Source organism: Python bivittatus, unplaced genomic scaffold (genome assembly GCF_059951505.1).
Source record: "Python bivittatus isolate LINGU-HERP-01145 unplaced genomic scaffold, Pbiv_v1 ctg000090_np1212, whole genome shotgun sequence".
Lineage (NCBI taxonomy): Eukaryota > Metazoa > Chordata > Lepidosauria > Squamata > Pythonidae > Python > Python bivittatus.
Window position 1 is genome coordinate 1,385,378 of NW_028277046.1, and position 15,225 is coordinate 1,400,602.

The window sequence follows — 15,225 nt, forward strand, 5'->3', positions numbered from 1 at the left end:
AAAGGTTTACTAGCCACTCCCCAGCAATTCCAATCAACTTTTTTTTTGGTTTGGGCTTTTAGAATTGGCCCATTTATTCTTCTCAGAAGCATTTCTTCTGCAGCACAGTGGGGCCAACCTCCCTGTATTCTTGCTGTGTAACCCACATGTTCCTGAAGGAAGCCAAGCTGGTGAGCACCGATGCGCCAATCCAGACGGAGTGTATCCGGTTTGCTGGGGCTTCCACTTTGGTAGGTAGGCCATGAGGTGCCAGACTTCGCAGCTCTTTGAGAAGACGTTCACTTAGACCTGGAAAGAGAGTAGATCCTCCAGCTATGATAATGTTTTTCCAGAGGTTCTGGTGGATGCTTCCTTCACATTTGAAGATGCTCTCCCCGATCATCTGGTGGATCCCTGGTGCTGTAACTCCAGCATCAGTTGGCTTAAACAGGGATTCAGGAGCTCGGAAGAGCTGATCCCCGATCTTGACCGGCGTGCCATCCGGGAGAGTATATTCTTGAACTGACACTTTGTCCTTCTGGTGGCTCGAATCCAGAGCCACATAGCACAGGTTCTCCTTGATGTTTTTTACTATCTCCTTCTCGGCAGAGCTCAGAAAGCTGTGCCCGCTCTCCAGCAGAAGGGTCGCTAAATATCTAGTGATATCGCGGCCTGCAAAGTTCATCCTAGAAATGGCGTGAAGCAAACAATGGCCTTTGTAGATGGGGACGGTCAGAGTGACTCCGGCACCACTGTCTAAAACTAAACCTGTTGTACGGGCAGAAGCATACAGGGCCATCAAAGCTTGTAGGCCCACAAACATTGCTGGGACCTGGAAATGTTCAAACATGATCTCTGTCATCTTTTCTCGGTTTGCTGTTGGGTTCATTGGTGCTTCAGTCAACAACACCGGCCTCTCCCTGGCTCTTACCTTAAGTCCATGCCTGTAGATGTATCTCCAGATCTTCTCCATATCATCCCAAGATGTCACTATTCCATGTTCTACTGGATATTTAAAAGATAAGATACCCCTTTTGGCTTGGGCTTCCTTGCCAACGTAACACGTTCTCTGAACTGGGCCAAACATAATGGCTCGGGTCTTGGGATAGCCAACAACTGTAGCAACTACAGTCCTGGGAGCTTCCTCCCCAGACAGACCTGCTTTGCAGAGTCCTGACCCGTTGTCGATAATGACAGCGATTCTCGATTGAGACATCTTCAATCAAAAGACAAAGGGCTGAATTTGCAATGATTTTTTCTCAACTCTAGTAGAATGGAATGTTGGGTCAATCTAGATTCTAGATTCTTAGATATCACAAAAGGGAATTTTCCCTTTTCACAACCGGTTTCTCATATTATGTACATATTACAATTATTTCTGGAAACAAGATCTTCTCCAAGAAGCCAGGACCCGTTTTGGAGAGATTGTGAGCATCAACATTGGACATTCAGAGATTATTATTATTATCTGTTGTCTTTCTGTCCCAGGCTCACAAAAGATGTTTCAGGTGACCAAGGATGTAGAGAACCATGATGTTTCTTACCCCTAGATCATAGAAACAACCTTCCAGATCTCAATTTATCCACAATTGTTCATCTGTGGTGTTAAACTGGATTGTGATCTTCTTCTCCATTAAATTTTGCAGATGTTTAATAGGCTTTTAGAGGGCACCAGGAACCCAAAACAGTAGCTTGCATTTTGATCTTTAGTGGTCAGCCAATGGAGACAAACTTGAAGTTTACATCAGAAAAGCACAGTGACATCAAAAGAGAACAATGAAACAGCAAGCCAGTGGAAGAGATAAGATGGGCCTAGCTTTGGTGGCCACCTTCGGTGACCTCTGGATAGACAGCTGAGATAAAAAATCAATAATAGCAGTCATGTAGGCAACCTGTGGATTTTAGATATTTGCCATCATTAGCAGCAATCCTAGCCCCCAAATTAAAGGAATTTTAATCTAAAACATGATGGAAGGTGACAGCTCTCTCTAGTTTCTTGAAGAGCCATCATCTTCTGAAAAATCATCGAGGTAAGGGCACATCTAACCTTGGGGGTGGGGGGCAAACTGTTCCAGAAGGTTAAACTCTAGGTTCTAGCCCTTGATTTCTTCCAGTGAATACTCAGAACCTCTTTTCCTTATTACATTGCTTAAATCTGTGTGTAAATCTGGCCTGGGAATGGTGGGGAGATGAATGAACCATTAAGAGAGAAGGAGGTTTAGAAGAAATCACTCTTGAGAAAGAAGAAAGCATGAGAAAGAAACTTAAAAGAACTCTGACTTAATTTTGTTTGGTATAAGATGCAGTAGAGAGAAACTTTGACAGGTTTTCAAGATTCGGTTATGCCCTACAACAATAAACAGTATTCTCGAAACCCTTACTGCCCATTGCCTGACCTTGCCTACCACGAAGGGTGGACAGGTGGGCAGATGCTACATGAAGAAGACAGTCCAAAGATAACATGTACCAAAGCTGTAAATGGTTCTATAGGGGATCACCGGCACCTTGAATTCTGGTAAACTGGTCAGCATGTGGCCTACTGAATTCTATGTAATTTTCAAGGGCAGCCCAACATAAGACCAACTGCAGTAGTCTAACCAAGAGATTGCAGTAACACCTGAGAGAGTTCTCTTTCCAGCTGGTAAACCATGGTTTTTATTGCTTCAGTGAATGAGACTCCTTGGCTCAGTTGGCACAGCACGGTTGTTGAATTAATCATAGTCTAGGTGTAATGGTATGTGGGAATAACCCTGGGAGATGGGAGGAAGAGATGCTGCCTAGGGAACAGCCAGATAAGAGGGGGCATAACCCACAGCTGCATAATAGGCAGAGAAAGAGACTCAGGAAGGAAACTCCCTAACTTATCAGGCTGTAAAAGAGACAGCGGGAGATTTGTACTTTCAGACTTGCGAGATTCTGTTAATGTAGCTTTACAATAAAGTAGAATTAGCTCATCTGGTCGTGTTTCCTGTCTGGTCGACCTGGGAAGGCTGACACTAGGTTTGCACAATACACAGAACCTTAAACTAAGCCAACAGGCAAAGTTCACACAGAACCTTAAACTAAGCCACAAAACTGAAAAGATTTAACCAAGATTTAATTCAGTGAGCTAGCACGTTTTGTGAATAGAATTGCTAAGTCTTTAACTGGCCTAGCTTGGCATGGTGTACGAATGCAGCCACCATGAGACAACAAGGGTCTGCATTAAAGAATGGCAAAGTTGAGACCAACCCTATCTCTCCAACTCTACTTCTATTGGGATTAAGAAAAGCCAAATAGCACTTAAGGTATCTAGGCAAGAAATATATTAAATCCAACTGTGGTTCCTTAGGCCTTGAAAAACAATTATTTATTTAACCTTTTAGAAAAGGTGAAAGCCCTTTTTTTTTTAATCACCTTTAGCTCTCACCACTGCTGCTATTCTATACTCAAAGCATGTGAAATCTTCCTGTCCCCTCTTTAATAGCATCGTCGGTGGACAATATTTGGTCCATACTCTCGGTAATCTGCAGCAGTGACCCACATCTGCTTGAAGGTGCTCAAGGATGTGATGATAGAAGCCCCGATCCATGCTGAGAACCATCGATCTGGGGGTGCGATGACCTTGATGGGGACACCCTGAGGGGCCTCGCTTTCCAGCCCTTTGAACATCCTCTCATCTAAACCTGGAAAAAGGGAGGAGCCCCCCGAAATCAGTACATTGCAATACAGCACGTTACGGAGGCTGGGGTCACATTTTTTGATGCTTTGGGCAACAAGTCTGTGGAGGCCTTGACCGTTGTGGTTGATGTTTCTTGGGGTGAAAAGGATCTCTGGAGCCAGATAGAGCGGGTCTCCAATTTTGATCCTGTTTCCATCAGGAAGCTTGTATTCTTTGGGGAGCTCTTCTGAGTACTTGCTCTCTCGGTGGCGGGCATCTAGTGTCACAAAACACAACTTGACTTTGATGTCCTCCACAATGTTGTTCGCTTCTGGAAAGTTCCAGAAGTATTGCCTGTTTTCCAGAAGAAGTTCTCTCAGGAACTGCGTGATGTCTCGGCCTCCAAGGTCCAGCCGGCAGACAGCATGGGGCAAACAGTATCCCTCGTATACTGGTACGGCATGGCTGACTCCAAAACCACAATCCATGACTATCCCCGTGTAACGTGCTGAAGCGTACAGCGAGAGGATGGCTTGGATGGAGAGATAGAAGGCAGGTACCTTAAAATATTCAAACATCAGCTGGGTGAGCTTGGCTCGGTCCTCTTTCGGATTCAGTGGAGACTCCGTCATTAGCAGAGGCCTCTCAAATGCTTTCATCCCCAATCCTTTGTCATAGATGTACTTCCAGATCTTCTCCATCTCCTCCCATGAAGTAATAACGCCCGCTTCAATGGGGTATCTCAACGACAGAACTTCCTGCCTGTGTTGGGCTTCAAATCCCACATAGCATTCTTTCTGTTTAGCCTTGGAAAGAGGGAGCTTGCTTCTGGGGCAGCCAAAGACAGTGGCAATGACGTGCCGTGGGCTAATTTCCCCAGAAATCCCAGATTTGCACAGTCCAGAGCCATTGTCAATGATCACAGCTTGTGAACTGGAGATTCGAGCCTTATATGCAAAACCTTCACGGCCCATTTCAGTAGAATGTCTACCTGTTCAGCACCTCACCATGGGCATGGTGTCAAACATTCAAAGGCATATCTTTGGGGGTTTCCTGGGAACAAAAAGACTTCTAGTCTCTCAGCTCTATAGCAGTCTGGAAAAAAAACCCCAGTCTCTCCCATTTGAGAAAATTGGAAAAATTGTCCATGGCCACGACTTAACAATGACTGAGGTCTTGCCTAACAATTGTTTAGTTGTCTCTAGGAGACCAGAAAATTCAAGAGGCACTTTAAAGCTACTTTGATGAAGACAGAAACCTTTCCTCCTAGGCAGGATCCATTATCTTGACCAGGGATGGTCTTCAGATATTTAGAATGATCTCTCCTATGAATAGTCCAATGCAAAATAAAGTCCAAAACATCTCAGGAACATGAGGCTGTCTATCTTCCCATGTCTCTTTCCCCTTCTCCTCTCTAGTTCATCTCTCTCTTCCGTCCACCAAATTATTTTCCCTCCTAATTACTTTAGATTTTTCAAATTCTAAAACATGAAACTGGGAAGATCAGATATAGGAGAAAACAAATGTGTATTTAAGTTTCTCAAGAGCTCAGGAGAATGACCAGATGACCACAAGTTTTAACATCAAAAACTAATCAAAAGATGGGTCATCTTAACATTTAAGAGACGGGTCTCTATCCTATGCTTCCACCATTGTCAAGAATGTAACATACAAAAATTCCTACAAAGTGGATCTTATCCTATAAGGACTGTAAACTGTAAGGACTGTAAACTGTGCTTACAGCACAGTTGTTGTTTAAAAAAAGAATATTGCTAGGAGCTGGAGACAATTGAAGTCAATAGAATGATGTCTGAATGCTCTAGATCAAGAACAAATTAAATAGACTTGATCTTTTAATTAAGAGACAGGGGATGAGTACCCACCTGACAGAATTCCTGCTGCAGGTGGGGAGTGGAAGTACAAAGCAAGATAGATAGATAGATAGATAGATAGATAGATAGATAGATAGATAGATAGATAGATAGATAGAATTCAGAAATGTGTGTCTACTCCCCATCTAGAAAATAAAATTTATAGTCTTGCTTTTGACTGCCAAAAGTCTTTTAAGGACAGACTTTGGATATAATTACACATTTTTTCCAGATTGGCATTACCTCCCTGTTTCTTTCCTTTCTCTGTCTCCCCTGGTGTCTATTTTCTAAATTGGAAGCCTCTTGAGGGCAGTGACCTTCATTCATGATGAGACACCAGGCTTATGAATGGTATAATAACAATAATTATAGTTATAATTATAATAACAGAAATGACAATATGTGTCCTGGGAAGGAAAAAATGAGGTTCTTCTCCTGGTTAAATCCTTTTAATATATTTTTTTTAAAAGGGTGCAGAGTTGAGGGGGGGGGACCCCAAATCATCAGAAAAAGTCAGAAAGAAAAGATCCGGCGTGGAAATTTAAGTAAGGGACTGCTTCAGGGTCAAATGGTGTAAAACACTTTGAAAATTTATTTTAGACAAACAATCTTTTCACTCCTTTATTCACAGGACGCTGGTTGGTGTGATGAAGCTCCTAAAAAGGCTAAAAAGGGAGAGAAAAGGGAGAAAATTCATGGGAGCAAAGAGTCCAGATCATGGGGAATAATTGTCCCCATCTTCTCTGGCCTGGTTGGATCCTATTTGAAGTCCTGGGTCTAGTTCTGGACACCAGAGTTCAAACACTGGAATGGTTTCAGAGGTGGGATACCAAGATGGGGAGAGATCCTATGAGGAACAGTTAAAGATCTGGATATGTTTAGCCTACAGAAGAGAAGACTGAAGGGAGAGATTATAAGTCTTCAGATATCTGATGGGTTGATAGATAGAAGAGGGAGTGAACTTGTTCTCTATTGCCCCAGGGGCAGAATCAGAACTAAAGGGTTAAAACTACATGAAAATAGGTTTAAGGTAGACTTCAGGAAGAACTTCCTGACTGTGCAAGCTGTCAACCAGTGGAACAGGCTGCCACAGGAAGTGGTAAGTTCTCCTTTGTTGGAGATCTTCAAAGAGAGGATGGGCGTCTATCAGAGATGCATTGGTGAATCCTGCACTGAGCAGGGATTGAACTAGGTGACCTAAGAACCCTTCCCACTCTATGATTTGATGATTCTTAGAGTCTTTCCTTTGTGTTTTAGAGGTGTATTTGATTTATTGCTGGAGGCAGCAAATGGTGTTCTTGCTGCAGTGGGATGGCGTTTCCTGTTCCATATCTTTCTCTGCAACTTCTCTGACTGCTCTCGAAAAAGTGATTGGAGAAGGAAAAAGAATTCAGGGGGTCTTTTCTGCCCCTCCTTTGTTTCTTTCAGGGACATAATTTATCAACACGCACCTCCAACATGTCTTGTCTCTTCAACCCTCCCCAACTTTCCTCTGCATTTTCAGCTGCCATGGGAAGCAATATTTCTTTATTAAGCAAGGGAAGGATCTAACATGTCTTCTGTAAGACAAAAGACAATGAAGAAAACTCACCATGATCTTTATGACCGTTACTCCATTATCTATTTATTTTTTGCGAATTCTAGCTAGTCCATAAACCCAAAGACCGATTTGATATATACATATACGTACATACATACATATGAGAAATCTGTCTTTGGATTTATTTATCTGTCTTTGGATAGAAACAGCAGAAGTTCAAAGAATTATGTACATTCCACGAATATTCCATGTCCCTGTAATTATTTGAACTTCCACCATTCTAACACATCTACAAGGGGAGATGGTTGGTCCTAAAAACATTTCCGGTGCACCACGCCAGGTCCAAATTCATTGTAATCACTTAGGGTGACCCACATTTGTCTGAACGCTGTCAAGCAAGTCAAAATGGAGGCCCCAATCCACACACAATACTTCCTTTCCGGTGGAGCAATAATCCTCACCGGTATACCAAGAGGCACCTGAAGTTGCATCTCCTGTAAGATGCGCTCATCCAGACCACAGAATAAAGTCGATCCACCTGAAAGGAGAATATTGCCGTAAAGGTCTCGGCGGACATCAATGTCACATTTCATGATGCTGTTGAAGATCATTCGGTGGACGCCCGGCGCATCGATGCCAATGTTGGTGGGAGCAAACAGGGTCTCAGGAGCTCGGAAGAGTTGACTCCCAATCTGGATGATGTTTCCATCTGGTAATTTATACTCTCTTAGAAGATACTCTGGTTTGGTTTTCATTTCTTGGATGGGATCTAAAGCTACGTAACACAGCTTCTCCTTGATGTCCTTCACAATTTCTCTTTCAGCCGTGCTGACGAAGGAATGCCCGCTTTCTAGAAGAAGTCTCATAAAATATTCAGTGATATCCCTTCCGGCAACGTCCAACCTGGAGACTGCATGAGGTAAACAGTACCCTTCATAGATAGGAACTGTGTGAGTGACCCCATCTCCACTGTCCATGACTATGCCGGTGGTACGGGCCGATGCGTAGAGCGCCAGCGTGGCTTGAACGGCAACATACATAGCTGGGACCATGAAGTTCTCAAACATGATCTCAGTCATCCTCTCCCGATTCTGGAGAGGATTCAGTGGGGCTTCGGTGAGCAACACGGGCCTCTCGCTGGATTTGATCCTCAACTCACAGTCATACACGTGCCTCCAGATCCTTTCCATGTCATCCCAGGAGGTCACAATGCCGTGATCGATGGGATAGTTCAACGATAAAACGCCCCGTTTGGACTGAGCTTCTTCCCCGATGTAGTACTCCTTCTGGCCTGCTCCAAGCATAGTTGCTTTGGCTTTTGAACGGCCAACAATTGCTGTAATAACTGATCTTGGAGCGCTATCCCCAGCAATCCCGGCCTTGCACAGTCCAGATCCATTGTCAAAGATCACAGCTGGGATATCTAAAATTTTGGGATCGGACATTCCGTGGACTGTTTCTTGCTCCCCTGAAGAAGTTGTCTGGACAGAGATGGGATTGGAGGCCACCTAGAACACTTGAGAGGAAAGGTTCTAGAGCAGTGATGTCATACACAACATATCTTCTATGCAGAAGGGAACTGCTAGCAGAGGAAGGTGACTTGAGAAGGTGGAAAGATGCTACAGGGTGCTGCTTCCAACACTGGGCATCGTCAGTTAGGAGTTTAGAAAATAACAGTTGATGTCTGGATGGAAGCACTGCACCCACAGTCTACGGAAAAAGGAGAAGTTCACAGGAAGTGTAGCCAAAAGAACTGAAAACATGGAGGACGTTGGGAAGAAGAGATGAGTTCAGGTAGAACCGGTTTGCTTCTTAGCAGCCCGGGGCAGGGACTCCTTATATCCTGGATCAATGTAATTTATTTCCATTACTCTTTCGGTTTTTCTTTTTTTAACCATTGAAGCCAATGGGCCAGTTAATGAGAATTGCAAGGGGAAACCCGTAACAGGTCTTGGGGTTATATTTTAACTGATTCTGTTTACTGCCGTGAATGAAAAGTAGCTGAGCCTTTGGAAAAAAAGAAAAGAAGAAGAAAATTGTGATTTCCAGGGCTTTAATTCTACATTATTTTTCCTTTTTGACCATGACTTGGAAGGATGCTGAAGATGTGAGGTTGAAAAACAAAACAAAACGAAAATTGCATTAAATTAAATAATGAGATTCAAATAGAAGAATAAGTGCATTAAATTAAATCATAACACAGGCATTAAATTAAATAATAAATTAATAATTGCATTAAATTGAATCATAAAATTAATGATAAAATAAAGTAAAATAAAAGTGCCCCCCAAAACACATTTGCAGATAAATGCCTGGAGTGAAGATTTTAATAATAATAATAATAATAATAATAATAATAATAATAATAATAGCATTAAATTGAATAATAAAATAAAATAATAAAATCAGGTAAAATAAATGTGGAGTCCCCAAAGCACATATGCAGATAAAAGCTTGGTGTGAAGATTTTAATAATAATAGTAATTGCATTAAATTGAATCATAAAATTAATGATAAAGTAAAGTAAAATAAAAGTGCCTCCCAAAACACATTTGCAGATAAATGCTTGGAGTGAAGATTTTAATAATAATAATAATAATAATAATAATAATAGCATTAAATTGAATAATAAAATCAGGTAAAATAAATGTGGAGTCCCAAAGCACATATGCAAATAAAAGCTTGGCATGAAGATTTTAATAATAATAGCAATTGCATTAAATTGAATCGTAAAATAAAATAAGGTAAAATAAAAGTGGAGTCCCTAAAGCACATTTGCAGATAAAAGGTTGGAGTGAAGATTGTAATAATAATAATAATTGCATTACATTGAATAATAAAATAAAGTAATAATAAAATAAGGTAAAATAAATGTGGAGCCTCAAAGCACATTTGCAGACAAAGGCTTGGAGTGAAGATTTTAATAATAATAATAATAATAATAATAATAATAATAATAATAATAATAATAATAGCAGCAGCAGCAGCAGCAGCATTAAATTGAATAATAAAATAAGGTAAAATAAATGTGGAGCCCCAAAGCACATTGGCAGACAAAGGCTTGGAGTGAAGATGACAATGATGAAGAAGATGATTTATCTGCTGCCTGACTCCCAGCAATTCCAAGGAGGTTTCTATGAAGAGGGAAAGTTGCATGGAATGAAAATCCATTGGCCCCTAAACTTAGTTGTAGCCCCAAATCAAGATACACAAGTTACGGAGTGGTGCAAAACCTGTTGTAGAGCAGAAGAAAATACAGGCGTGAAGTTTGTTACCAAAACAGAAGGTCCTGGGGAGGAGTTTTGCTCAGTGTCTTAGTTTAGTGGAACTTGCAGAATGTGCCTTGGAAAGCTATCCGGTCTGGTGGTGGAATATAAACTAGCACAAAAATATTAAAAAGGCAACAGTGAATCCATCAGGAATGATCTCGCAATTATATTTTAATTGCTTCCCCCGATAGCCTGAAGTTACGGGCAGCTTCAAAGAGAGGGTGACCTTCCATAAACAGAATGACTCTCCAGTGAAGTCGCCAAGGAGCAACATTTCATTAAAAGGAGCCACCAAGCCAAAGCAGGACTCAGCTGAAAGTTAAATGAACAGACACTCCAAAGTCCTTGTACCCTGTGAACTTGGGGTCTCAGGAAGAACTAACGTAGCTATCAAAACTGTCCGTCTGATTTTGAACCCAGGAAACGCCACTCACTTTATCCAAGATGCTCTTAGCTTCTTGAGAAGCTTCTCAGAAGTCGTTCATTGTGCAGGAAACTGGTTCATCCTGCCTAAGTTCAGATCTTGTGCTCAGCTGTGATTGTTGGGATCGTCATCCCTGTTGACTAAGCACTTTTTTTCAGTAAGGTCCTCGTCCAAAGGAGTGAGTACTGGTAAAAAAAAACATGAATCTGAAGAGCCAGATCTAACTTTTAAGCACCAGCAACCTCTCCTGCAATCCTCAGTTCTGAACCTTGCAGAGACAGATAGCTTTCAAGACCTCGAGAGCGCTGCAGTAGGCGTGTTGAACCCCAAAGGTTTAAGAGGCAGAATGCCAGATTGCTCAGAGGAATAGCTGAGGAGTAACGGCCTACTCCCAAGGAGCTTGGCACATGTAATCATGTTTGACCAACACTGACTGTGCTTGGATGACAGGCCAGGAACTTCCAAACACAGCTTCCGAAGGTTGAGAGCCGTCAAACACTGAAATAACATTTGTTTTATGCAGAATTGGCTGGCATCGTTAATTTCAAATTCATGCCTATATCCTCACTATTTGGAGAGCTTCATCTCCCGGCTAAAATTCCACCTGTGGCAGGAGACAGGTGGTACCACCAACCAGAGCAAAGAAAAAACCAACATTAAACTCAATAGATGTATCTTCCATGTATTTAACTAATCCCCCAATTAAGCCGTCAAAGTCAGCGGCCATTGCCCCGTCTTGTGGCAAGGAATTCCACTGGTTAATTCTGCACAAAGCTTTCGGTTGTCTGTTCTAAAACTCCTTCCAAGCCTGCTTCATGGATAAGCCCTGATCTAGATGTTTTGCGAGAGGGAGAAAATCTTTTCCTGTCTCTCCGTTCCAAGATGCATGCCACGTAGACATAGGATACAGGATATGGATATATTTCATTCCATTTGCAGAGCTAACTTGCCTCATCTCTCTCTTTTTCCCTTTTTATTACGCTGTTGTACTTTTTAATACATTCTATTGTTCCAACAGAGCGTTTATCTCATCGGATTAAGGATTATTAACCCTCCTTTATTTAGCAAGCTTAGAACATGGAGCAGAGAAAAAAAATATTATGTCAGTACTCATTACAATTTAGGATGCCACTATTCCAAGCATAACATTATTTGGCTTCTTCATCCAAAAGTTGAGTATAGCATTGAAAAGATGTTTGACTATGACTCACATCTGAGTATTGGTTGTATAATAGACGCTTCGATCTTAAACTGATTACGCAATATTAAAATCGCCATTGTACTGTCACTTAGTGTGTCGGGGTGTGTGTGCATAACATGTTCATGAAAGGGAAAAATAGATAAAAAATAAACCCTCCTCTCTTGATGGCTGCTGATATGAAGGATTGGACCAGAATTCTTCGCGTTCAAAAGGCAGGCTAAGTTTTTCAGTTGTCATCTTCCTTTTTTTCCAAATAATTTCAGCCAAAGCAATCGGTGTGTTGCTTCCGCTGCCTCTGGGCACAACCCGCCTCTAAGCAATGGCCAGACACAAGCTATAAACAGTTTTATAAGCTATTTATAAAGCACACTTTACTTGCTCTGATTCGAGAATGGCTGAGCACGCAAGTTTCCACTTCAGGAACTGGATATAGCTTTATGCATTTATTGACCAGTCTCGCTCTTAAAAACACAAACACACGTGCCGGCTCTTCCCCCTACATTTATAGTCCTTCTGCCAGGCATCGGTTCCCTTAGCTTAGTTTTAAAAAAAAATCATCACCCTCATCTTTACAGACATCACCATCATTATGCAAAAGTGATATGTCTACAAACGGACCTCCAGATTCATTCCGTCTGGAACTTGGTGTGAATTTACCTCGTTTGGCACGCCCCAGATTCGACCCAGCATGGAGTGAGGTGCTAGATTTCTCCAAATGTGGCGTTTCAAATGCGGCAACTGGCACTCCACCCTTTTCAAAAGCACCCCCCGACTCTTTCTGCCTTCAGGTGGCTTACAAATATTTTATATAAAATTATAAAGGTACTTAAAGGCAGACCCACAAAGAAGTGTGCATTAGAAAGAAGTAGACCCAAAAGGTCTTTGTATTATGGGAAATCAATGGCAAAATCCGAGGTTCAAAATAGCTTGGCGTGATCTTAAATGTTGGAAAATGAGAAATTTGGGGAAACCATTGCTAGCAACTTCATTTTTTCCCCTCACTGAAATAATAATAATAATAATAATAATAATAATAATAATAATAATAATAATAATAATAGCCTTTAACACCATCAAACAACATCTGCCTGTCCCAGGTCCTCAGGAAGGACTAGATAGGTGGACAACAATGCCAAATCCAGTCTAAACATCTGGCTGACTCTGCAACCAACCATAATAATACTTCAAACAACGTCTGCCCATCCCAGGTCCTTGGGAAGGACTTGATAGGTGGATAAAAATTTAATCAAAAGAAAAGAAAAAGATATGAGCAGAGTGTCACCAAAATCAGTCTTGCTGTATGGTTGCTTCTTCTGGAACTCCTCTGCTGATGCCACTTGTCCCTACTTGGCGCAGAGGACTTTTGAAGAAATCTCTTTTGGATACATCAGATGAACTCCAGGTTTGCAAAACCGAGATGCTCTTTGCTTGTAATTTCTACCAGAGTCCCCAGATCTGATTCTATTGTCACCTGGTTTTGCTAACAACTGAGTGGGGGCCAGCAAGAACCACAAGAGACTCCCTCATTTATTTACCGAAGACATGCTTAACGTTCTAGAAGGAAAATGTGGGATTGGGATGGGGACATAAACTAACTTCCTTCCTTCCTTCCTTCCTTCCTTCCTTCCTTCCTTCCTTCCTTCCTTCCTTCCTTCCTTCCTTCCTTCCTTCCCCCCTCCCCTCTTCCCTCCTTCCTTCCTTCCTTCCCTCCTTCCTTCCTTCCCCCTCCCTCCTCCTTCCCCCTTCCCCTTCCTTCCTTCCTTCCTTCCTTCCTTCCTTCTTCCTTCCCTCCTTCCCTCCTTCCTTCCTTCCCTCCCTCCCTCCTTCCTTCCTTCCTTCCTTCCCTCCTTCCTTTCTCTCTCCTTCCCTCCTTCCTTCCTTCCTTCCTTCCTTCCTTCCTTCCTTTCTCTCTCTCTCCTTCCTTCCTTCCTTCCTTCCTTCCTCCCTCCCTCCCTCCCTCCCTCCCTCCTTCCTTCCTTCCTTCCTTCCTTCCTTCCTTCCTTCCTTCCTTCCTTCCTTCCTTCCTTCCTTCCTTCCTTCCCTCCCTCCTCCCTCCCTCCCTCCCTCCCTCCCTTCCTTTCTCTCTCCTTCCTTCTTTCCTTCCTTCCTTCCTTCCTTCCCTCCCTCCCTCCCTCCCTCCCTCCTTCCTTCCTTCCTTCCCTCCCTCCTTCCCTCCCTCCCTCCCTCCCTCCCTCCTTTCTTCCTTCCTTCCTTCCTTCCTTCCTTCCTTCCCTCCCTCCCTCCCTCCCTCCCTCCTTCCTTCCTTCCTTCCTTCCTTCCTTCCTTCCTTCCCTCCCTCCCTCCCTCCCTCCCTCCTTCCTTCCTTCCTTCCTTCCTTCCTTCCTTCCTTCCTTCCCTCCCTCCTCCCTCCCTCCCTCCCTTCCTTTCTCTCTCCTTCCTTCTTTCCTTCCTTCCTTCCTTCCTTCCTTCCTTCCTTCCTTCCTTCCCTCCCTCCCTCCCTCCCTCCCTCCTTCCTTCCTTCCTTCCTTCCTTCCTTCCTTCCTTCCTTCCTTCCTTCCTTCCTTCCTTCCTTCCTTCCTTCCCTACTAACTTATTTAGAAAGGAAAAAGGGATAAAAAAGAATTGAGCCTCCTGGATAGAGGACAAAATGGAGAAGAGGAGGCAAATGGAGAAACATTTATTCCTCTCTCCCCAAAACATCCACACCAGAGGGGAAGAGAGTAGAAAACAAATTATAAACCGCACAAATAAAATGATACAGGGAGAGAAGGTGGAGCGGGGGGAGAAACCAAACCTATAGCATTATCCTTTTATGGGAAACTTAAATTACTGATTTGGTAACTTGCAAATCCCCAAGGATTCCTGAGACAAGGCCATCTACTTTTTAAACCCATTACGTCCATCTGCCATCTCTGGAGGGAGCGTGGCTCTAATCATACGCGCGGAAAGTAATAAAACCCTTCTGCTCGAGATGAACAAACAGAAAGGTAAAGCTCCAAGGAGCCCAGATTTAATTCCAAAGAATCTGGGAAAAAATGGCACTTCCAGCTGCATATATTATTTCCCACTTTGGGGAAATAGTCAGGGTTTTTCTTCCTCCTCCTTTCAAAAGTGTGTAATATTTGCATACCACACTTGGCTGAAGATCTACATGCTTAAGGTCCCGCATGGAAACCGCACACAAACAGTTTAGTGAATCAGACCTGAACTGCCTCTTCCCTTCCCCCAACACACTTCTATTCTTGTGTTTCCTGCTTCTCAAATATTGGAAGCTTCTCCAGGATGCTTATGGACATCTACAACAGAAAGAAGAAGAAGGAAGAGAAGTAAGTTTTTTATT

General features: G+C 42.6%; 3 protein-coding genes across 3 annotated transcripts; all 3 read right to left on the reverse strand.

Moving 5' to 3' along the window:
• Positions 1-82: 82 nt before the first annotated feature.
• On the reverse strand, positions 83-1,204 carry LOC103049263 (actin, cytoplasmic-like). The gene has a single exon (XM_007437693.2). It carries the CDS (start codon positions 1,193-1,195, stop codon positions 83-85), a length of 1,113 nt encoding a protein of 370 aa, XP_007437755.2. The 5' UTR covers positions 1,196-1,204.
• Positions 1,205-3,438: 2,234 nt separating this feature from the next.
• LOC103049751 (actin-related protein T2-like) lies at positions 3,439-4,593 on the reverse strand. Its single transcript, XM_007437695.1, has one exon. It carries the CDS (start codon positions 4,591-4,593, stop codon positions 3,439-3,441), a length of 1,155 nt encoding a protein of 384 aa, XP_007437757.1.
• Positions 4,594-7,341: 2,748 nt separating this feature from the next.
• On the reverse strand, positions 7,342-8,475 carry LOC103049508 (actin-1-like). The gene has a single exon (XM_007437694.1). The coding sequence runs from the start codon at positions 8,473-8,475 to the stop codon at positions 7,342-7,344; it is 1,134 nt and encodes a 377-aa protein (XP_007437756.1).
• Between the last annotated feature and the right edge of the window lie 6,750 nt (positions 8,476-15,225).

Coding starts and splice junctions, on each gene's coding strand:
- LOC103049751 (XM_007437695.1), bottom strand. CDS start 4,593: ATGGGCCGTGAAGGTTTTGCATATAAGGCTCGAATCTCCAGTTCACAA.
- LOC103049508 (XM_007437694.1), bottom strand. CDS start 8,475: ATGTCCGATCCCAAAATTTTAGATATCCCAGCTGTGATCTTTGACAAT.
- LOC103049263 (XM_007437693.2), bottom strand. CDS start 1,195: ATGTCTCAATCGAGAATCGCTGTCATTATCGACAACGGGTCAGGACTC.